Here is a 25512-nt window from a genome sequence, read left to right as displayed (position 1 = left end):
ATTTTAACAAATATTTTGTTTTTTCTTGTTTAAAAAGTATATTTAATCACATAATTAATAATATCTAAATCTAACTTCTTCTTAGTAAGTGTTTTTGTTGCAGCAACATTTGTATTGTACAAGTTCAAATAAACATATTTTGCATATTCTTCTTGATTGATAATTAGGTTCGATTATTATGTGAAATACGTTTTAAGTTTAACCGATTCCAGGAAAAAAGTCTCACTTTTTTCGAATACGTTTTAGCAACAATGTTTCGCAACATTTGTAACTTGTTGCACAGTTGCCAAGTTTTTTTACAAAAAAATTTTTGTTTTTTATTTTAAAAAATTAGCTTTGCATTTAATCACCTAAAAATTAATATTTGAATTTTATGCATAATTTGTTTTAACTAAATTTATATGTTCCGACAAGAAATACAATTAAGTTATTTATGGCATTTAAATGCCAGATGCATTATTTTTGGAAACACTTTTTTGAAAAAAATTCAGACTATTTTTGAATATGTTTCCGAAACAATGTTTCGCAACATTTGTATCTGCAACATGTTGCCAAGTTTTTTAACAAAAATTTTGGTTTTTAATTTATAAAAAAATTGATTTTATAACAATAACATAAAATTAATATTTAAATTTTATGACATAACATTCTTTTAGTAAGGTCATCTGCTCTAGCAACACTTTTGCTATTAATTTACTTTCAACATTATTTGGCATTCAGAAAGCACAAAACAAACATTTTGTCTGGTGATTCACCACACTTTATGAAATAAATATTTTACCCAAGTTCGTGCACTTCAAACCTATTGAAGTCGTTATTCATCTAAATGAAATGTCAACAATATGTCACCAGCTAAGAATTTCAGTTGCTAAAAACAAAACAACTCAACAGAAAAACGCTAACAAAACTAACAAAAGTACCAGCAAATGAATACAATGATTGCTTAACAATTTTGCCATCAGCAACAACATTACTGCTATTTCCGTTGTTGCCTACATTTTAGTGCGAACTTCATCGTCACATTGCGCATACGTCACTCATTCATTCATTTTGTCGTTTCTCTTACGCTGCAGACGTCATATATGTCACAGAATCACTTGCAACCACATTCTTATGCCTCAAACATATAGCCGTCATGTAGCACTCTTGCTTGCGTCAGCAACATTAGAGCCACATTGTAGGTTAGCTGCTTCAGCTGCAGTTACAACGCGTCAACTTGGCACTTCAGCTGCCTGCAGTGAACCGCACAGTCGAGCTGACTGCTTCACTGCCAATCGCCAATGTGTGCTAAATCTTTGCTGTCACAATTGTTGTTGCACTTTTTTTGTTACAGTTACCAAGTGAATGCGACAAAAAACGCACTCGATAAGATTTCAGTTGCCAATGGTGGCTTTCGACGACAATGCATTTGTATTCTCACTTCAACTTGCTGGCATTATTTGTTGCCTTCGATCGATTTTCCTTATGTTGGCAGCGAATTTTCTACGCGAAAGGGACTTTTGTGTGTTCGAAGCAACCTATGATATTTAGCAATGTGTATCTCAGGAGCAAGTATTGCTTTTGCAGTTATTGTTGTTAGCTATGCGGTTTTATTTGGAGACATTTACTTATTTCAATTACGTAATAAAATATATTTCCCAATCTCAAGCAAATTTGCATGTCCTCATTAATTTAATATTTGAATAAAATGTTGCTAAAATCGTGTTTATTTATATTTAATATCTTGATCCCACGTTACATAAGACATTTCAACCTATTCATCAACAAAATACCTTCAATTGTATTAAAATTTGTGCTCCACGGCGTATACGTACCCCCAAATCGCATTGGAGTAATCATGTTTCCGAGGTTACGTATACGCCGTGCAGCTCACGTTATACATACATACATATTACACCAAATAGTTACAGAAAATCACTGTACAATACTTTTTATACTTCCAAATTTGAAGTTATGCAGTTTTTATTAAACAAAGAAGCTTTTGCTTGGAAATTCTAAAAAACTAAATTTCGTAAAACTAGAAAAGAAGCGTAAAATATTTATGTTTTCATGTTAATAGCATAACTTAAGAGATTAGAAATGGTTGAGCTAATGATGAAACTTATAATTATATAAAGTTTTATGTTCGAAAGCGATAGTTTAGAAACTTTTGTGGAAAGCTAACGGCTCAACATACATATACGGTACCTAATAAAAAAATTAATTTTATAAATTATAATAAAAATTAATTAAATTAAATTAATGAATTATAATAAAAAATTGTATGTAATAAATTATAATAAAAATTTCTTCAATTGAATTAATTAATTCCGATAAAAAAAAAAAATAATTTATTTTATATCTAAATTCCTGAAATTTCTGCAATTTTCCTTTCGTCGAAAACTTTAATGAACTCTATATGAAATTATTTGCTACATAGTTATCCGCATTTGCCTTGATTTTAAGTTATAAAATACTTAACGCTTTTTGTACCAACACTGACCTCACTGCCTTCGCAATTCTTATAATCTGCTGCATTTTATACACATTCTCGCCTTCAAAATACTTTTCCTCACATTCTTTACTTTTAATAATCGCGTTGATGCTAAAGTATAATTTATTGCATATCCCAGTTGATTTCGATGCTCCCTTAAGAAGCAATGGAAAAGTGAACAAACAAAATATAAAGAAAAAATAAATAAAAATAAAAAACAAAAAAAGTAATGGAAATACTTGAATAAAGAAACGAAATACTTTTAGTTCGGGAAAAAGTGAGGACAGTAAGTTATATATATTTGTGTGTATATATGTACATACATATATTGTATGTGTGTTGATGCGTTGCAAAAACTTCTGCTCAACTTTGACTGGCAACAAAATATAAGAAATAAATAGTAGAAGTAGAAAGAAAAACCAAGAATATGGTGAATAAAAATGTAATGAACTAAAAACAAAAATAAACAAATTCTAAGAATGAATATTCAACAACAACCACTGCTTTTATACACTCTACAAACCTTTTGCTGAGAAACATTATTTCTTATGCTCAACCAAATATCGCTCATACGCCATGGATGCCCCTAATAATAATTTTCCCACAAACAAGTACATAAGTCAAATAATAGCTTTTATACAATTAGCTGCCACTCTGTCTTTTTCATAACAAAATTTTGTAATTTTCCCCGTTTTCTCATCATTGAACTCTATTATATTACTCATACGCCCCCCACCACCCTAGTAATAATCCCTTAAGCCATCTATGCTATATCGAATTTCCTCGTAACTCGCAATTCCCTTTATGCTTTATTATGTTTTTGTGTTTTTGTTGTATTCCTATTGTTATAGCCTTTTTGTGCCGCAAGCAATTATAAATATCCGCAGCGTTGAGCAGAACGAACCGCAATACAAAATTTATTGCGCAGCCAGTGGCGCTTGAAACCGCAGCGGAAACAGTAGCATGCGGTCAAAACAATTGTCCATGCTGCTTCCGGTAATAAAAAGATTTATGCAATATTTTTCTCACATTCAGTGCGTAACCTTTTGAAGTTGTTTTAATAAAAAAAAATTTTGTGTAGAAAGATATTTTCTTCAAATGTTTGTTTGTAAGGCACAAGAAGGCGTAATTTTTTTGCCGGAATTGTAGTTTTCCTTTTTTATTTCTTTTGTAGCTGCTGACCCACTTTATTACATCACTTTAATTTTTTTTTCTAATTTTTTTGTATTTTCTACGCTTTTCTTGCTTTGTGTTTTTTTTTTTTGTTTCCATTTTTGTTTATTTCTTTAGCGTTGTGCTTTCTTCATTTCACTTTCGCTTGTTAATTGAATGTCACACCGGAAACCGGAACTCGCTCTGTATTTTTCTATTTCACTTAAAATTAAATTTTCCTTTCTCTTTGTTTTGCTTTGTGCATGTACACTGCTTTCAGGGGACTTTAACAAACTTAGTTTTAAAAAAGTGTGCAGGAAGCTGCTGAGACGTTTTTAAGAAAGTCCTTGAAAATTAATTGCATTTTGGTATGTTTCCTATTGTTTTCATAAGGGTCTTTCTCAAGCGTTATTTGAAAATGAAATTATGAAGAAGGGAGTGAAGATTTTTTTTGCGTTTTCGAGGAAAATATTTCTTGCGAAAAATAACTTTTTTATAATAAATTTTTATATATTTTTTAAATTTTTTTGTTACTTCTTTATTTTTGTTTTTTTAATGTTATTTATTTTGTTTTTTTCAGCAAAAACCGTGAAGTTTTTGTGTTTTAATAATTTTTTTTTAAATGTATTTTTGTTTTAATTTTTTTCAAATTTTTTTTATTTTCTTCATATTACTTTTCTCAGCTAAAAACTCACTTTTTTGGTGTCTAAATTATAATATCTTAATACTTATATTTCTTATTGTTTTATTGTTTTCTTTTTTTTTAATTTTTATTTACATTTTTTTATTTTTTTTTCATTAAAACAAATAGTTTTACAAACTAAAAATAATACTTCACTCACATCATCATTTATAATTGATTTCAATATTACTTTAATTAATTGTGAATAACAACTTGAAAGCCAAAAAAAATATTATTTCACAAAAAAGTTTACTCAAAGCATAAAAACTAATTTTTTAATTTAGTTTTTTGATTTCATTTCAAATTAAACACTTTTAATTGCCCACCATTTGAAATCTCAATGACTTTTGCATTGTAATTTTGCCAAGGCCTTCAGCGCTAAATTGGTTTTATAATCAATGCAAATGCGATTTCACGACCTTCATTAACACATTGACGCACATTGCAACGGTACTTGCATACCGTCACTGCCACTTCGCTTTTCGCTCACCTACACAATCTTACATACCTGCAATATTGAATGCCGACGTAGGCGAGCGTATATGAAATAGCTGCGTGTGTTTGTGTGCAGAGTTGCATAAAATCGATGACGATTGGCAATTTCATTAAAATTGCTTTCCACACGGTTAGTTAAAAGTTTGCTGCCCACAGGCAATAAACACACACGCACACACATTACATTTATGTAAGTGTTATGCAATCACAGGAATGTAACACTGTTGAAGTTCATAGCTGTTATTCGCCTGCTATATGTTAAAGTACCATATTTTTCCTTTTTTATATGATTATATGTATGGTTATGACTTTCATAAAGAAAAAGCTACATGCAATGATATTCTATGCAATTTTAAAGTGTTACGTAAGTTTTGACGGGCGAAAAATTGCTTTTTTCGCAATTTTTTTTTATAAAAAATTAAATTGTTTATTACAAATTTTTAGCATATCAAAGAAAAAAATAATAAATATGAAAAATATTTTGTGAATTTTTCTTAAAAAATGTTGGAAATTCTCCCTTTGACAAGTAGTTTCCGTAAGCACCGCTTAAGGGGTTATATCCTCTTGCGAGGCAGAAAAAAGCGTTTTTGTGAATTTTTTCCAAAGAGGCATTTTATTTGATACTTTAATGGAAAAAAATGTACTTAAACAATACTTAACAGAATTTAATGTACTGTAACAATCAGCGGTTTATTTAAAAAAATATTGGATCCCCTAGCTCCTGTAGATAATCTGCGTAGAGACGTCCAAAAAAAGTGCTTGGCTGTGAGCAAGAGTTCTCCGGTCCAAATTATCTAAAAACCAAAAACCAAAAATATTTAGTTTTGTGATAAATAAATGCAGGTAATGATCGAAGGTCTAGTCAAAATTTTGATTTTTAACAAAATGGCGGCTGTTCAAAAAACAAATCAGTTTTTCATGAAAATTTTTCACTTCAAAGTGGCTTAAAAAATCGAAATTATTGTCCAAAACCTTATTCCTTCGATCATTAGCTGAAAAATATATCTGAGTCGTGTAAAAATTTCAAACCGATCGCTTCAGCGGTTTCGGAGAAATTTTGCACACCGACTCTGAAAACACGGTTTTGAGATAAACGCGTTTAAAGTTTCGGGAACGGCTACTCCGACTCGTGCTCTGCCTACTTTCGAACGCTCATATCTCCGAAACTAATTTTCGGATCGATTTGAAATTTTCAGAGAATATTCTTGAATATATGTACATTCAAACAATTTAAAAAAATCGATTTTTTGAAAATCTCAAGTGGATATAACACCTTAAAAATGTCCCACAGTGGTCAGCATAAAAGGTTTCATCTAAAATAAAAAAAATCAAATTTCATCAGCTAGTAGATGAGTATAGGTCATGATTAATCGAAGGATATGACAATAAAAATTGAAGCGATTTTTGGTCAAAGTTTCAAAGAAAACAGTATGAGTTTAGGCATAATTTTTGTCAAAACTTACGTTGAAAAAATTAATTGCAATTGGAAAAAATTCTTCGATCAATCACGAATCTTTCATCAATCATTTACAAGAGCTATTAAAAATTTGTTTTAGTAGATTCTAAGACATCCTGAAAACCGACTTTAAAAACGATAGAAAAACATGATTAAAAGTTGACCTGTCTAGCCTGGCCGGCGGCTCTTCCGAAGGTTTTATGTCCTACACTTTTATTGCGATTGCCTTGAAACTTTGGAAAAATATTTTGGATATATCATAGTATAAAATTTTTTTAGAAATTTCAAAATCCACTTAATGTTACTTGATCCATCAATAGTCTCTTCAAGTTCCATGGCGAAAATAAACAAAACTGAGCTTTCAAACAAACGAAACACTCCAACATCTTCATGCTTCTTTCGACAGATTTCTCTCATTTAATTTCAAGAGACGAGGAATATTTGTAACTTAAACTTCGAGAGGGCTTTTACCGGAATACACTGCGGTTAGTATATAATGGGTTGTCAAAAAAGTCTTGCGGTATTTTGATTGATTTTTTTTTTATTGATTGAAATGAATTTTTGATGACTCATGCCCAGCTCTTGACCGATGCTAAGGCTGCTACTATGCCGGTCTCTTTTGACCAATTCAGCATTTTTATCGCAATTTTCGACGACAGGCCTTCCGGAGCGTGGCGCATCTTCGACCACCTCTACACCAGATCGAAAACGTTGAAACCATCGTTGTGCGGTGGAAATGGAAACTGTATCGGGTCCACAAACTGCACAAACTTTATTGGCGGCTTGAGATGCATTTTTGCCTTTATCGTAGTAGTACTGTAAAATATGCCGTATTTTCCCTTTATTTTATAAGCTCCCATGATAATTACGATTTTCTAAGGAAGTCAAGCAACTTGTTTAAATATATCTACAACATGATACTGAGCTACTATAAGACAGTCAGTGGACTTCCAAAATACCATTCAGATATCCCTTAAGCTGCTACTGAAATGTTTGTAACGGAATACTGATACTGAATTTTATGTAACGAAATTTCTTACTTTTTAGCGTGAGTAAAAAAAAAAAATGTTTACATAGGTGCAGAGCTGCCAATGTTTTGACATTTCTTTTTATTTTTTAGATTTTTGTTTTTCAATTCTTTCAATAATTGCTGGAAGAGGATAGATAATTTTATAAAAAAAAAGTGTAGTAAGTTTCCCCTTAGAAACGAAAAATAACCAAAATGAAATGAAAAGTAATTTACGGGTGATTTGGTGTCAACAAGAAGAATTTGAGGGGCGTGGTTGATTTTAAGGATTAATAATGGTTTATCTCGATTTATCTCTATTTACGGCAAAGCCACGAGTACTATAAAAAAATTATGTGACAAAGTTTTGGGTAATGAAAATCTCAATCACTTTTGTATTAACACTTCTTTCACATGACCTCAAAATTTATAAGAAAACTTGAAATAACACAGTTTTTAAATTTCTAATTTTTATCTTAATTGAAAATGTATTTATTTATTTGAGATTAGTAATATATGAAAAATTCAAAGAGTTTCGCAGAAATACCAAAGTAAATTACCCCAATTGCTGCACATTAAACACACTTCAATAGCTGAAAAACTCCAAAGACAAAATACACTCTGCGCATAGAAATATATTTTATTTAAAGCCCAGCAAAAAGTTCTCTAATACAGCGCTCAGTTACAAAGTAGCAACTATTGAAGCATCTCTTGCAAGAACCGCTAGCACATACACACTGCAGTATTCTACAAGCACATTCCTGCTGCTGGCGCTACACTCCGACCGGAGTTAAATGAAACACTGTATATATGCCAGCAGCCAATATTCAATTGAATTCAATTCAATTCGATTCATTTCATTTCATTACGACTCGTTTTGCGTAACTTTGAAATAATCTGAATTTACGAACTTGCAATAAGCAAGTACAAAGGCATACCGAGCACGAGCAAGGAAGAAGGAAGCCCCCAAGTGAGGAAGTGCGGACTTGAGGAAGCAAGAAAGCAAGTAAGCAAGCAAACGAGTAAGCATTTGAAAATAGTTTGCAAAATTCGAGCGCTCTACTTGGACTTAAATAAGTTGTGATTCCAGTTAAATGCTTAGGAAATTCTAGAAAGATGCTTAAAGCAGCAGCACAACGTTGCTTTTATTGTTTAGGAACGATACAGTATGTGGAAGCGTCTTGTTTATCAAATATTTTGTTTTTATTGATTTAGTTTCAAATCCTTCGCAGTTTTTTATTTTTTCCAGGAAATAAAGATTGTTGCCAAGATTGATTTGTTGGAAATGTTGAAAAAATTATTTCTTTTCAGCAGAAATTTCTTATTTAGTTGCACACATTATTGGCAATTTTATTATGCTTTCAGCTGCAAGCGGTTTAAAAGTTTAAATTACATCAGAAAAATACAAGAATTTTCTATTAGTCAACGATTTATGCTAATTGCTTGATATTGAAGCAAATTGAGGTTATGAAAGGCGGTAAAAAGTAATTTTTCCGGCCATAATAAATGACTTTTGTGTTGCAAACATGACTCAAGGCTAGAAAAGCAAAGATTTTACACTTAAAATTTTTTCGGCCTAAGGCTATAAATTCAAATTATGAAGCAGAGTTAAACTTGGATTTGAAGCAGAGAATATTTTAAATAGGCACCTATTGTAACACAATAAAGACGAATTTCTTTTATTCACGTTAAGTAATAAATGCTTTTTTGAACATATTGCAATTTGTCACTTTTATAAATATGCTTGGCAGCCCTGGTTATTTTTTTTTAATTTATAATTTTTTAATTTAAAATTTTTGATTTTTTTAATTACCTTTTGGCTTATACAAGTTTTGTTTAAGCGGAAATTTTTTCCAAAAATATATATTTTTTAACTTTCATAAATAAACATGGCAACCCTGTTTATTTTTTTTAATTTAATTTTTTTTTTTTAATTTTTGCATTTCTTTTGGGCTTATAACAAATTTTTTTAAGCGGCAATATTTTCCTAAAATATTTCGTTAAATATATTTATATTTCGTTTGGAACTTTCATAAATATACATACATACATGGCAGCCCTGTTTATTTTTTTTAATTTAAAATTTTTTAATTTTGCATTTCCTTTGGGCTTACATAAATTTTGTTTTAGCGACAATTTTTTCCTGAAAATACATATATATTTTTTGAACTTTCATAAATATACATGGCAACCCTCTTTAATTTTGAAAATTAAAATATTTAAAAATTGTTCACTGCCTTTTGGCCTATTTTTTAATTGTTTAAGCGACAGTTTTGTCTTAAAAATGTATTTTTCGCATTCGATTCAAAAAGAGTTTAAAAAATTAAACAGAGAAGTATTAAAAAAAACGGCAAAAAAACTTCTAAATTCAATATTTTCTGTGGGTAATATTTTTTTTTTAATTTTTTTTTTAATAAAAATTGTCTATTGGCAAGAGTAAGCTGCAGCCTCTAATAAAGCCTTTTCAAAGCAATCAGTTAAATAAAGAAAGATCTTATCAAGGCTCTTAGATCAATATACGTGGACAGGGATCACAGCACCTCCATTGTGCCCAGCAAGCTCCTGGAATTGTTCAGAGTGCTGGCTCTTTGTGATCAAATTTGTTATAGGAGAGGGCACAAGTGAGCAAAGGTCGCCGTTCAAAACCTCAATTAATTTCTAACAAGAAAAATCTTTATAAATTGAATCGTGTTTGCTCCTTTTTGCTGTTGCAGTCTATAAAGTATTATATTTAAGGTTTTTTTAGGAATAATATTAAATGTACTAAAAAAGAAGAAAGAAAACAGTGTATGCTAGAAACTTAAATATTAATTTTTCATAAAAATAAATATTACCAAATATGTTCGAAACTCACTTCGAATAAGTAGAGCTTCTCTACACCCAGCCTCTTTATGAAAATTTTAAACAGAAACCTCCGCTCAACACTTAAATTGCCTTGTCTTTTTTTGCTTGCTGGGCAGTCTATTCGGCATTATCTTCGCTGCTCTAATTGAAAACCGCAGCTCTCCAGCCAAGCCTTGCTGTTGCACTTTCATGCCATAACTTCTCATTTAATTACCCAATCACTTCGACTTAACTCGCTCGGTCATCTCGGTCGCAAAGCAAAGCAACGCCACCACACACATACAAACATTCACACATATACATGCATGCATATACATCCATCTATACATAGTACATGCACTTGAGTACGTGTGGTTTTCTAAGGCTACGCTGGCACTTTAGCTGCATACTGATTATTGCCTTCTGACAGCCAGCGACTTCGCCATTTCGTTGATAATGCCGCGGTCACTTCATAGCCTCCACAGGCATCTCGTCAGCATCTCTTCGATCAATGTGTGTGTGTGTACTCGTATGTGTATCCCAACCGACAAATGCAAATCAGGTGATTAACATGGCAGGCGGCATACAGGAGATTGAGTGGCGGCGGGAAGTGACCATAGTGCAGCCATAAGTTGTCGTTAGCATGTGTGTGTGTGTGGTTCTTTTAGTGGTTGTGTGTGTGTATGTTGTTATTGTTGGCTATGTGTATACAGTTCATCATCTATATGTAGGCATAGAAATTTGTGCTGCAGCTTGCGCGTGCCTCAAAACGCAAGTTGTGCTGCATTGTGGCAGGTTATTAATTTGCCACCGAAACTGACAGAATTTGCTTTGCTGCGGCGGAGTTATGAATGAGCTATTGCTCGTTGAATGTTTGCTAATGCGCGCAACATATGGTTTGGGCTTCCACTTCAGTCTTTATATATGTTTTATTAGGTTTGCTTGGCGAGTCTACTATAAATCATAATCAAGATGAGTTTCCGCTAAATTTTCTCCCATAATATGTTCTACTAGACTAGCTATTGGGCTCTCAAATATAAAATATATTCATTTATCGTATTATGTGGTTTAAAATTAATGTTCCCTGAAAGACTTCGTCCAGAATCTAAACTTGGACTTAAGTCACATAATTGATGCAATGCTTCCTAATCAATCTGCAATCGTATTATTTCTTTGTCCGGTTTTGCTATATTACCATGTTTCAGACCCCAGGGACTATTCGTACATTATTTTCCCCCCCTAGAGTTAACGAATCGAAAATCTGACCAATACTTTTCACCTTCTACCAGCTTCCACAATTTTCACCTGTCCACAGTTTACGGCCCTTAAAGACTTTTGAGGAGTCTTCGGAACTCTCCGATTAAAAGACATTAAAACTCTCGGTATCTTTTGGGTTCTAAAATGATATTTTTCACTATCTTGAGCTAGAAAGTATATTTTGAGATCTTAAAATATTACATTGGTTTCTGTTCTGTTAGACAAATTCTGATTTTTTCCATAACATTTTTTTGTTGTATTGGTTTAAGCAACATACTGATGTTGCTGCAAACTTTTAGCAGTTAGATACAAGTTCGAATCAATTCTGTTGGACCAACAAGTTTGCGCCTCTCAACTAATTTATATAAAAATCTCGCTCATAAGTCCACATATGTTCCACAATATAAATCATTACCATAGACACTCTCTCTCTCTATATTACTCACATTATCGCTCTCTTTCTCCCATTATCTCTTTTTTTCCTTCACTATATCTCCCTCTTTCTCTCATTATCTCTCTCTCTCTCTTTCCCTCTTCCTCACTACGATAACACCGAACCGACTTTGAAAAGCATTTAACTTATTGTCCGTGCAATTTAGAAACCAGTTCAAATCAGTCCTGTAGGCCCAATCAGTTTGTGCCCCTCAACTAACTTATACAAAAATCTCGCTCATGAGTCCCAATATGTTCCACCATATAAAACCGCAGACACTCTCTCCACCCAATACTCTCATAATCTTTTTCACTCACTACGATGAGATCAACCTGACTCCGTGAAGCATTTAACTTATTCTCTGTAAAGCGCATATACTCGTATTACTTCCAAAAGTATGTAAGCATCCGTCTGCTCTTCTAAAAAAGTATTTGCAACTTGAAAAATAACAAATAAACCATCACACCTTCCACTTCCACGCCTCTCTCTTCGCATGACACATTTTTCACATTTCTGCTTTCAATTTCACGAATTTCCCATTTCCACTTGATTTATTTTCGCAATTAAAATTATTTACATATTCGCTTTTAACTTTTATTGCCAAACAACCAACATGCCCCGACGCTTCTTCGTTGTAGCATTTTTGATTTATTTGTTTTTGCTTTTTTCGCACTCTCTTGTGTTTTTGTTGCTCACTTGAGTACGTTTGCGACGTACTCGAAGTTGAAGCAAAAGAGCAAAGCAAATTTTATATAAAATTCAATTAAAGCGGCATTTTTGTCCATTTCTGTGTCCTTGTAGGGACATACATAGGTGTATGTGTGTGTTTGGGCATGGCTGTAAGTGCATGTATGTGTATATTACGCGCTTGAAAAAAAGTATGCAAATACGTTAGCTAGTAGTTAGGGGAAAAAACAAACGAGCAAATATTTTGAAATAAATTCCTGTGATAAATGATTCAAAAGTACATACTTGCATTTATATATTTGTATATATATATTTGTATATATACCGTACAAATATACATACATATATACATGTTATCTATATACAAATCTGCTTGCATAACTTCGGCAAAGCTTTGAAATATTTACCTAAATTAAGCTAACTTGAAATGGCAATGAAAAGTCAATTAGTTCAATTTTCATTTTGGCTTGAATAAAGGCACGTGATTGTCTACAACTACATGTGCATATTAGTAAAAATATTATTGAATGTATTAGAGATTTTCTGGCTTGCATACAATGCAATTTTATTTATTTTCTTCACACAAGTTGCTTGATTTAGGAAAGAAATAAGTTGATAAGCAAAATATATCTTCGATTTTGTTCATAATATTAGAGAGCAAAGCAAATATTGCCAGAGTATGACAAATTCAGCGCATAATTGCTTTTGTTCAATAACAAAAAAGCTTTGCTAGTCCCAAACTTACATTCTGATATGCTAAAAATGCATTGTAGTGCTCGTCAATAAGTATTTTTTAGCTCATTAAAAACGCAAAAGCGGTTTCCTCACAACTGCATAAACTATTTTTTGAAATTAGTTCGAAAATTCTCAATATTTGTAGTCTTGTTTGCTACTTTGACCTTGGATCATTAAATAATTATAGAACTTGACTAACAGATAGCTAGCAGGGATATTTACTTTTTAGTGTGCTTTCGTCACAATTTTTATTGTAAAGCTGCGCTACCTTCGCGGTTTGGGAAAATCGATTTTATTTGCTCGATTTTGTTTGCTAGATTTCTAATATTAACACGACTAAAAACATGTCCAACACAGACATCTAGCCCCGAACGCGGCCTCGTATTGACTTTTCAAGTCTCGCAGTCAGTTTTAACAGCCTTTTCTCAATAGTGTGGTATCTTTTAATTTCACCACGATACTGCTACAACTACAAAAGGTATTCAAAATATGTAAATTGACTCTGATTCACAACAAATTTCGCTATTTTTTGACATAAGCTTTTTTGGATTTTTTTTATTATTTATAGTTGTTTTTAGCTTGACAAAAATTGTCAAGAAATTGTTGCCTTTTCGACAAATTTTCAAGTATTCAAAAAAGACTAGACCTAACATAATTAATATTAAACAAATTGGGTGAGGTGTTTTCGGCTTGATCTGGCAAGATCAGGACATACGAAGAGAAAATGTAGAGAAGATTCTTCCAAATAGCTGATGCAACTGGCAACCGATAAGATACTCAATCTTACTGCCTGAATCCCGATCGAACAATGTACACTAATAACTCCTTCTTCTTTATTGGCACAGACAACGCTTACACGTTTATAGCCGATAGAACTCTTAAAATCATTGAAATATGGATCTTGCTGAGGGCGAAGATTTCACTTGAACTTACAAATTTACCCAGGGTCAGAAGGACTTTGCATCAGCACAGCTGCTGGTTGTCTAGTAGTTCTTGCTGACTTTGTCTGAGACCAAAAGTCCAGTAGTGAACACCAAGAAGGCAAAGGAGCTTCTACCCGTTTCCATTTTGCAGTTATTGAGACTGAAATACCTGTCTTAGCAAGCTCAACAGCCTAAGAAATTCCTGTAATACCACTGTAGCCATGCTCCACCTAACCAGCCTAATCATTAAATAACTCGATGCCAGAGATAAGGAGTCTAGGCACGCTTTTACTTCTCTTAAACGCACAGTCAGCAAAACCAAGGCTAATATCGCTGATACACTATCGGCATGGATGGTCACCACTCTAAAAGAGGCTATACCACAAACCAATAGATCTACTGTTACCTTTACGGCAGTCATCTCCGCTTGCAAGCCACTGCTGTAATCAGGATACCTAAAACTGGAGCTGGTGGAAAGTTCCCAACAGTATACTCCTCCAGCAACCCTCCTTGCAAGCTTTGGTTCATCCATATAAAATCTCATCACACCTCCCTTCCAGTAAGTCCTTTCCCTTCGTGTCTTCCTTGGTGGTATGTGAATAGAGAAGCGTCTGCCAGGGCTAGGTTCGTCGACTTGGTAACCCAAGTATTTTGAAATGAAATTATGTCTACAAAGATTGCCCAGATCGCAGTCAACTACCTTTGGTGAGGGTCGCCAACTTTCGCCAATACATAGCTCATCTGCAGCATTATAAGGCAACTGATATCTTTTTTGCTTTCTCCGCGAAGCTCCCACGAGAGCTTCCTGTCTAAGATGAACGAGTACTAACTATGAGTAAGACGAAGGCGGGTTCATCTCATTAATGATAGATGCGACTGCCGTATTTGGTACTTCCTTGTGAATAAAACCACTTCGGTCTTGTGAGGACTTGTGGAGAGGACACTCAGGAGCACAGTAGCTCGTACACGGTATTCATAAATTTTCCCTCAATCATGAGAGCTTGTAGAGGCATCTACTTACATTTCGTTGTACCAGCGCATTTACTCATTCCGTCACGTGCGTTCTATTATAGAACAGTTTTAAAAGATATGCTTCGCTTCAACCACAAGCCTTATTCATAGCTCACCACTACAATAATATATTCAAATATCATTGATTGCCATTATTTGTAAACATGAAAAAATGCGGCCTTGTGAGCCAAAATATTAAATGATCACAAATGAAACCGAAAACATATTCGGAGAAAGTTTAATTAATCTTCTTTTTATGGTGTTGTAATTAATGATAATATTCCCTACATATGAAATTGAAAGATAAAGCTTACCAGCAAATGCGTGTGCCATAAGCTTAGAATATTTTTCGATAATAAAATTCACGGCATATAAAACTGTAATAATAAATCTGCGTGAATTTCGGTATTTCTACAAATTTCCCGTCATCAAATTAAGCCGTACTTGCCGCACAGCAAAAGCTTGCCACACAACAAACAACAAAACTTCCACACTCCAAAATTGATAGATTCGACATGCCTTCCGCCAGTTATTAACACTGATATATCTTAAGCCACCGCAGCAAATCCATCATTAGTAATGAATATTTCGACTGCGCTGCTTCCTGTTTGCCATCTCACCCACAAACATTACTTCCTGCATGCCATCTCACTCTCAGCCATTACTTCCTCTCCGCCATCTCCCCCTCAATCATTACTTCCTCTCCGCCATCTCACTCTCGACCATTACTTCCTGTCTGCCACTACACTCACAGCCGCTCCAACTGCATGCATGTCTATGCCTGTCAGCAATTCATCAATTTAGCGCAGTTAGTCTATTTGTTTGTTTGCCTGTCTGCCGGCGTCTTCTCATCCATTATAGCGCCCGAAAGCAAATAAAGAAATTACAACTTCCCGACTCACCACAACCTCACTCATCTCATGCATTTCCCAAAACAGCTAATGACACTGCTGATGAAGACACTGATTGTGTGGTTTGTCTTTCAATGGCGGCGTATAAAAGTTTATGCGGCAAGTGAAGAAAAAAAATCGACTTCAAATTTTGCTTACTACTCGCGAAGTAACAGCTGCAGTTGTACTTTTGATCTTGATAAAAAGTTTTTCCGTTTGCTTAATGACCAAAAATAAGATACTGAAGGTGCTGACTGGAATGGTGGGCGTTTTGAGGTTAGGCAACCGGAAGTTGAATATTGTGAGCTCTTTTTTTATTAATTTAAAAAGTACTTTTAAATTAGTTGGGATTATTTGTATGCTAATTTTTGTAGCCGAAATCTGTAGCTCTATACCCTCCTTTCTTGTCCCTCCATATACATTATATGTATATATCCTTTACGTTTTTCTCTCATTCTTATATGCAATTATACTATAAAAACAGAAACGAGGGAAAATTAAATAAAATGAAATAAAACGAAAAATATTTTACCTTTTTCATTTTATTTAATTTTTATGTTCCTTATGCTTATGTTCTCATATCTTTTCTTGTTAAAACTTCTCACGACGCCATTTTATACGCATTTTGACCCTTTGTCGTACATTTCGCAGGCATAATATTACCCTACTGGTCTCTTAGCTACCTAGTTTTATTATCCATAAAAGTACATTTCTTTCTTCTAAACTTTTCATCACGTTTTTAGTTTTACTCTCCATGTTCACTGTTTGCCCTTTTCGAGTATGGGACTCGCTTGCGTCATAAACAAACGAAAAATTGCATAAAGTTCCTTTTGAGTGACTACTGTAACGATGGAAGAAACACAAAGACCCAGTAGAAAATTTGCAGTTGTAAGGTTAGTGCAAACGTGTGTGGCCTCTAGGAAAACAAACACAGTCAACAAGAAGAGATCTTCTGGCACAAAAATATCATACTTGCGTTTTTTGCACCAGACTTGTCAATAAACTCACTACAATTTTTTTAAATCAAAAAAATTTAATTTTTTGGCCTTATCTTGCAAGGAACTGTAGCTAAGAAGGCTGACGTTCTATTACCTATAACTATCCCTTTCTTATTTTTCTGTCTCTCTCTCTCTCTTTTTCTCTCTTAATCTATTGTTTATGCATCAGTTGGTTGAGAATTATACGCTCTACAGTGTTTGTTGGGGATAAACTTAGAAATATTGTGAGAATATTCGCAATAAATTTTAGGTTTCGGAAATTTTGGAGCAAAGAGCTTATAGGACAATTACTTTAACTGAAAGACTACTGTATGAGTTCTCCTATCTATTCAACTGAAATCAGCCTCTGTAAGAAAATTAGCGAATTAACCAGAAAAGTTCTTAAGTATTTTACATAAATGGGATAAGTCTGCATTTTTCCCTCATTCCTAAAGAGTATTCTTACTATTTTTGTTGTTTAACAATAATTTATATCGCCACCCAAACAAATCAACAACGTAAAATAAAAAAATTTAAATTGAGTTTTCAATTTCTTAGGATACATTACATCATTTTACGTATATGCAGCATAAAATTTTTAGCTTCCGCTGTCAGATATAACCATTTTATTACCAATATATAACCATTTTATAACCAACAATTAACCAGCATATACGCTATATATAACCATTTTATAACCAAAACTCAAATTTTGTTTCAATTTGAGTGGTTTATAATATCTCCTTTTCCTTCGCTTGTAAACTTATAAGAAATGACGTTATGTTATTTTGCATTTTAGGTGACTAAATATTGATTTATTAACATTTTTTCAAGTGGGCAACTCAAAAGCTAATAATTTCTTAAACAAACCTTTTTATTAAACTGCTGAGTCTCATCATTATGAAAACAAAAAATCATTAATTGTAAACGTTAAATCGAAGAAGCAATTATTTCAATAGTTGTTTAAATATTTTTAAAATTATTAATGCACTTAAAACAAAAATATTAAATTTTTTTAATCAAAAATCAAAAAGAGCATTCACCTAATCCTTCTGAGCTGACTCACTAAACCACACAGCTGTATCATTGTCATTTTCATATTAGCAGTAAATTCTTCCTGCCGGGTATGCGAAAATAGTTGCCATCAAACTGTGCTGCCAAGTTTTCATGGAATTTAACTTTACACGCTTTTGAACAAATTTTACACATTTATGCTTGTTTGTATGCTAAACACCTAGGACCTAGGACACTGTTAAACATTTAAGAATCGTGTCTAATGATGTGTAACTGCACACACACACACAAATACAAATATGCATAAGCATGTACGTGTAAATTGGGGAAACCATTAGAGGTGCCAGCAGCTTTTAACACGTGGCGTGTCTAGACAAAATTTACACGTGTCGTAAGCATTTTCGCTGGAGCCATTATTTGCCGATTGGACAAAGATAGTCAATGCACGACCGAGTGTGAGCACGTGTTTAAACAACTGCACGGCCATACACACACAAATTTCTATGAAATATATGCAAATGTGGTCTATGCGCTTCCAAAGCTTTGGTCATAATGGTCGCAGCAATAATTTTCCAACATTTTTTTGTGTGCTTGCGTGGCTATTATGCGTCTGTTTGCGTAATGCCGTTAACGCTTTATGCTTTGATAAGCTTCAGATTGATTACCTAAGCAGTTGCGGGCGCAAATATTGCTTTTAAAGGCGTGTGTCCGAAATGGAAATTAGCTAACAAGGCGTTTGCTATAATATTTACATAAATGTTAATGCAATTTTAAGCATTAAAGTGGTATTTACATATATTTTTGAGGCTAGTGTACACTTGTCAAAGTTAAGAGTTCTATATTTTAGGGAATAATATATACTAATGGCGTTAGAAACAAACCGTGCCTATATCATTTTATTTTTCCATGTATTTTGCTTAACATTTTTTGATATTTTTTATTAACCCTTTTTATATCCAAAGTAAATAAACCTACAATTATGGGAGTAGAATATTCTAATACATAATTCAGCTCTCTACAAAAAAGGTACAAATGGTTTTTCGTTTAAAATATTTCTTTGAAAGATAAACGCAGTTAAAGTTATGTTTCAAAAGCATTCATACAATTACCTTATACTTATATTGTGTGTTACTCATACGTCGTGGTGTACCATTGAAAACAGTTCAAAGAGGCAAATTAAATTTAGACCAGCCTGCGGTTACTTTCTACTTATTGAATTGCATTCAAAGGAAGTCCACAAGTGGTGATAGCCCACAAAGCGTTTTGCTATAATTCGTTTTGGTTGACGTAAAGTAAAAAAAAAAAATATTTTGGCTGAGACTGGTAGAGCTTAAGATATAACCAACAACTTAAGAGAATTAGTGTTAACTAGTCCTTCACTCTTCAGACACAAAACGTGTGTTCGGTGGAATAATATCTCATTCAATGAGTGAAACAATATGGAAACAAATGCTCGGCTTTAAGGCCACTAAGCTTCGCTTTATCGAAGCCGTATAAAAATGTTGGAGAGCCATCGCAAAAAGCTATATTTTCTTTAGGAAAAATCTTTCATTGTCGGCCAAACTTTCCTGCCCTATTTTTAAACTTCATATTCAGGCAGTGAACCCTCTTCATTCCCTCAAGAGCTGCATTGAATATACCCAGGGATAAATCGTTCCCATCCATATGCATGAGCTATCCGAACAAAGCCACCGTGTTTTGATTCGTTAATTAACTGAAAGCTTCTTTGACATTTGAAGCACAATTTCAACTTTGTATAATTATGAATATGGAATTAGCTGGTATATACAAGGGATGTTTAGAAAATAACTCAAATTTTGAAATATAAAATTTTGCAGGTTTGCAGCGGCCACTATAATATTTCGCTAAGGTTACGATTGTTTTCATGAGCTTGGTATAGATTATTCTCAATTGGATGGAACTCACTTGAACAGCTTTTGGTCCTTTATCAAATCCAAAAAACCCTAAAATATGCTTCACCAGTATCATTGATCGACGAAGCATTTTGAGCTTACCACAAATGACTAATGGTGGTTAATATTAATTCCAACCACTCCACTTGTGGCGTCGAATGTCTTTCTACTGAGTTAGTTCAATTTCAGTCTTACAAATGCCAGGGGAAAAAGTGTCAAATGATTCCACCTTTTTTCATATAGTTTTGGCAAAAATCAATTGAAATTTAACCAGTCCAAAGACTTGCGTTTTCCGTGGTCACAAAGGTCCATACTACAACGCAGTAGGACAACGGAATCCCGACTATCTTTCATTGCAATGAAATAGAAGAAAGGCTCGCAAGCTCATCGATTCAGCAGTTTCTAGCGATTCTTCTGTGTCCGGACACTCAAATTTAGTCTAATACACTCCTTAACTAATTTTGAGCACGCAGTCAGCGAGCTCAAAGCCGGTATAGCTGCTCAACTATCGGAGTGAGTACACACCTCTCGGAAAGAAAAGACACTTCAGAGTGGTATATCTACTACATCATGGCAGCCACCTCCACTTGAAATACGCTGTAGTGGTCCAGTAGCTTGAAACTAGTGTAGATGGAGAACTTCTGAAAGCAGATTCCGCCTACTATCCGCCTCCTTAACTTCCAACTCTCGCCTACTAATGCATCGAAGGTTTTTGAACAGAGAACGAACCGCCAGTAGAAGATTTAGCGATGCAGTGATATAGATTGTCAGAAGAGCAATCGAAGTAGTACAGAATTTCAGTGTGTCTCAGCTCGGTGCATCTTAAGTACCGATCTTCATATAAGCATAAATAAGTTTAAAAAATATTTAAAAACATAAGTATTTATTTGGTATGTTATTAAGTGTATTTTGTTATGAAATTATGCATTTTTTTTAGAAAACTATTTAAATATTTGTAGTAATGTTCAAATAAATGCACATATTTAAATCACTAGCACTAGTAGTTGTAGTTGTAGCTGTAGCTGTTGTGTTGTAGAATTCATGTTCGGAATATGTGGATCATCCTTAAACATCTAACCTTGTAACCAACACTCATCACATTCGCATATCAAAACATCACCAATACTAACACATATGACTGACAATGCTGTCAATGAACTAACAAAACTAAGATTTAATTAAAAAAAAATTATTTACTAATATTTATTTTATTTAATAAAGTTTATTAAAATTAAAACTAAAACGAATTGGCTTAATAATAAAAAATAATAAAAAAAAATATATTATTGGGCCTAATTTTTTTTGTTATTTTATAGTAATTTTTAATTTTTTAATTTTTTTTTTGATATTCTTATTCTATTTTATTTATTTTATTTTTTTGTTTAAATTTTTTAGTTATTTTTATTTTACATTTATTTTTTTTCATTTTTTTGTTGAGTTTTATTTTTTTTTGTCTAATTAATTTCTTTTGTTTTTGATTTTATTTTTATTTATTTTATTTTATTTTATTTTTTTTTTTTTATTTGAACTAAAATTTTTTGTTATTTTATATTAATTTTTACTTTATTAACTTTTTTTTATTTTTTTATTCTAGTTTGTTAATTTTTTTTGTTTTATTTTTTTAGTTATTTTTATTTTATATTAATTTCATATCAGTTTAATTTGTTTTTTTTTGTTTTATTTGATTTTTTTGTTTTAATTTTTTTTTTTTTTAATTTTAGTTTATATTTTTTTATTTTATTTTATTTTTTTATTTTATTATATTTTATTTTATTTTTTTAATTTTTTATTATTTTTAACACATATGAAACCTATTAAAAGCAAAATCTTTTAGAATATCTATAACAAATACAACAACAACTCTAAATAACACATCTCTTTCTCTTCTTTGTCTCTTTGATACACGCTCTCGCATACGCCTCACAGGAGGTACCACCAATCAAGGCAATACCATACACGAATTGGACACAAACAACGTAAATAGCCAACCGACAGACACTAAAGTGATCGAACACACAACCGGCAACGAAGTACTCATCATGAATACCAGCGACGACGATCGAACGGCGAGCTTCTTCGCACAACCCGGCATTTTAGCAGGTAAGTGGAATGAATGCTCTAGCACTGTTACTCACTCTCTGGCAGGTTACTAACTTTTAACAAAAAAAAAAACTTATTTTTGGTTTTTCTTTACTTTTTTATAGCTGTCATCGGTGGCGCTGTTGTCGGCCTGCTCTGCGCCATTCTCGTCGTCATGTTCATCGTTTACCGCATGCGGAAAAAGGACGAGGGCTCCTATGCGCTCGATGAACCCAAACGCTCGCCGGCTGTCAATTCCTATGCGAAAAACGCGAATAATCGCGAATTCTATGCCTGAGATAATTCCCAACGTTATTAGAGAGTAGACGCTGTAGCGCAGGCGGTACGTGTAGGCGGCGTAAAGAGGGCGGCGAGCGCAGCAGCAGGAAGTGGAGCGAAGAGTGTAGGCGATGGGTGCGCAGGAGGAGCAGTGAATGGGAAAAAAATAAAATAAAATTTAATAAAATGTAAGCGAATAAGTAAATAGTGAATAGTGAAACAAATTACAAAGAAACAAGAAAGAAGAGCGAAAGCAGCAGAACAACAAAAGAGTATGAACGTGTGAAACGGAAGCATAACGAAAACTGTAACAAGCAATTATTATTTTTGCCAAGAATTTTCGAATATTTTTTTTTGATTGCTACACACAAAAAAGTTTGGAATTAAAACTCAGTTACACACACACACACACACACATAAACACATGTACAGCTGCACGCGCATTGGACGCGCATACATATACGAAATGGTTGTTTTTGGTGTTGAAAAGCGAAAATATTTTGGGAGAAGACGCAGCAGAGCTTGCTGAAAGCATAATAACGGTTTTTTCGTGAGCAACAACAAAAAGAACAACTGGATAAAGTGTAAAGTTTTCTCTTGCTGAAATCGCCAGCAAAAAGTTTAGTTGCAAGTTTCTGTGTACGAAAAAGAATGTGAAGCAAAAACAACAAAGCGTAAGCGAAAATGCGCAGCAAACAGCAGAGAAACTGAATTTTTTATTTGCAACAATTAAGTTATTTAAATTTAAGTAAAACAAAGAATAACAAAAACATAACAGCGTAAAGCATATGTATGGAAAGCAAAAACAATTACAACAACAATTGTGTGTAAAGAGACGCTTGAAAGCGCGTGCAAGAAAATATCAGATTTAATTTAACGGGAATTTTGATTTCGAACGTTTGAAGAAAATTATGAAATTATATAAATTAATATATAAAGTAAATTGCATATAGACTTAGTAAACATAATTTAAAAAAATAAAAAAAAAAATATTAATATTAAAATAATATTAAATGGATAAATGAAATACTTTATAAGGGCGGGACACTTTTCATAAATGTAGCAAAATTTATAAAAACAAAAGTGAAAACTTAACAAATACACACACACAGACACACATCTACAAACAAAGCAACAAAAATGCAAGTAACAACAAAAACACACGCCGTGCTAAACACACACACACACAACTATTTAATAATTTAAGTAAATATATATGTGCATGTGTGTGTACGAGTCAGCACTCGCAACATTAAAGAGAAATAAAAAAAACACTTGAAAATATAAATAAGCATAAATATATATGTAAACTTTTAGTACCGAAAACATTTAAAAAACAACAAATAAATATATGAAATTGATAGTAAGTTAAACAAAAAATTAAAATAAATAATATTAATGTAGACAAATATTATAAGTTTGCAAACGGCAAATATTATGATGTTTATAAAGAAAAAACAAATAAAAAATATGGCTAGAGTTATTGTTTGAAAGTAAAAGTTGTAAATGTATTAACGGAAAATATGTAATTAATGAGTTAAAACAATTTAATAAACGAAATTTATAAAATAATGATAATAACAGCAAAGAAATAGTAAGGAAGCATAATATGTTGACCAAAATGACAAACTTAACGGCGAAAAGTAATAATAAATGGTAAAAAAAAATATTGCAGTAATAAAATTTTAAAATAAAATAAAAAAATTCAAATAAATTTAAATAATTGTAAAAAAGTAATGTTAATAAAATTTTTGAAATGAAAAATTAAATAAAAATAAAAAAACAATAATGTGTGAAAAAAATAAAATTGTGGTAAAATATGATATAAAAAATTTTTTTTTAAATAATTAAAATAACATTTCTGAACAAAAATAATTTTGAAAATAAAAATATAATAAATTGAAATGAAAATATATAAATATATATATAATCAATATTTTGAAATCACACTAAATATATTAAAAAAAATTATAAATAAATTAAAATTGAAAAAATAAAATTGTAATAATATTTAAAACAATTTTTTTTAAATTAATTTAAATAACAGTTTTGAAATGGCAAATATATTGATTTAAAAAAATGTTTAAATAAATCAAAATTAAATCAATTAAATTGTAATAAAGTTAGAAACATTTTTTTGTAATTACTAAAAATAATAATTTTGAAATGACGAAAAACTAAGTTAATTAAAATTGAAAAAAAAAAACAATGCAAAATATTTTTTTCGTTATTAACAAATAATTATGTGTTTGTATTTAGTTGTATTTTTTATTTATTGTTTTTTCACTTCAAATAAATATTTTTAGTAATTACAAAAGAATGTTTTAAATTTATTACAATTCTGTTTTTTTTCAATATTAATTAATTGCCTTTGTTAATTAATTTTTTAAACACATAATTATTTTTTAATAACGAAAACATGAAAATAAAAAAAACTGTAAATGAAAATTTAACGTTCAAATTGAAAACAATTTTGTTTTTTTTCATAATTAATATAAATAATATATTTAAATCAACGAAAAAATAAAGAAAAAAAAATTAATTAAAACTAAAAAATTAAATTGAAATAACAATTAAAACAATTTTTTTGTAATTAATTTAAATAATAGTTTTGAAATGACAAAAAATTAATTAAGAAAGGTAATTAATTAAAATTGAAAAAAAAAAACAAAATTGTAATAAATTTAAAACATTCTTTGTAATTACTAAAAATATTTATTTGAAGTGAAAAAACAATAAATAAAAAATACAACTAAATACAAAAAATGTAAATAAATATTTTTTTGTAACTGAAACTCCAAAAAAATAAAAAAATATTAATAATATTAAAAATAAAATAATAAAAAAGAAAAATTATCATATAACTAAATATTCGCATTTATAATATAAAAAGTAAATAATAAAATAAAAAATATAAAAATATTAAATATATAAAAACTTATAAAAATAACTATTATCACACAACTAAATATTCGGATATATAATATAAAAAGTAAATAATAAATTAAAAAATCAAAATTATAATTAAAAGAATTTTTTCAAGAAAAAACAATTATTTTTTAACAAATAATTTTTTTTTTGTAATAATAATATTAAATATGAAACTAATAAATGTATAAAAAAATAGTCTCATATAACTAGATATGCGCATTTATAACGTAAAAAGTAAATAGTAAAATATAAAATATAAAATGAAGAATAAAATTAAAAAAAAAAAATATTTCATT

The 25512-nt window shown here is 31.4% G+C and overlaps 1 protein-coding gene across 11 annotated transcripts in view; it reads left to right on the top strand.

Moving 5' to 3' along the window:
• LOC120770913 (syndecan) overlaps window positions 1-22486 on the top strand; it is a 486497-nt gene extending 464011 nt beyond the window's left edge. For all 11 annotated transcript variants that reach the window (XM_040098598.1, XM_040098592.1, XM_040098593.1 and 8 more), the window contains 2 exons: window positions 21854-22027; window positions 22132-22486. In XM_040098598.1, the coding sequence (XP_039954532.1) occupies window positions 21854-22027; window positions 22132-22304 (347 nt within the window). In that variant the 3' untranslated portion in view covers window positions 22305-22486. The remainder of the gene's footprint in view (window positions 1-21853; window positions 22028-22131) is intronic.
• The last annotated feature ends 3026 nt before the right edge of the window (window positions 22487-25512 follow it).

Source organism: Bactrocera tryoni, chromosome 3 (genome assembly GCF_016617805.1).
Source record: "Bactrocera tryoni isolate S06 chromosome 3, CSIRO_BtryS06_freeze2, whole genome shotgun sequence".
Lineage (NCBI taxonomy): Eukaryota > Metazoa > Arthropoda > Insecta > Diptera > Tephritidae > Bactrocera > Bactrocera tryoni.
This window is presented reverse-complemented; position numbering and strand designations above follow the sequence as displayed.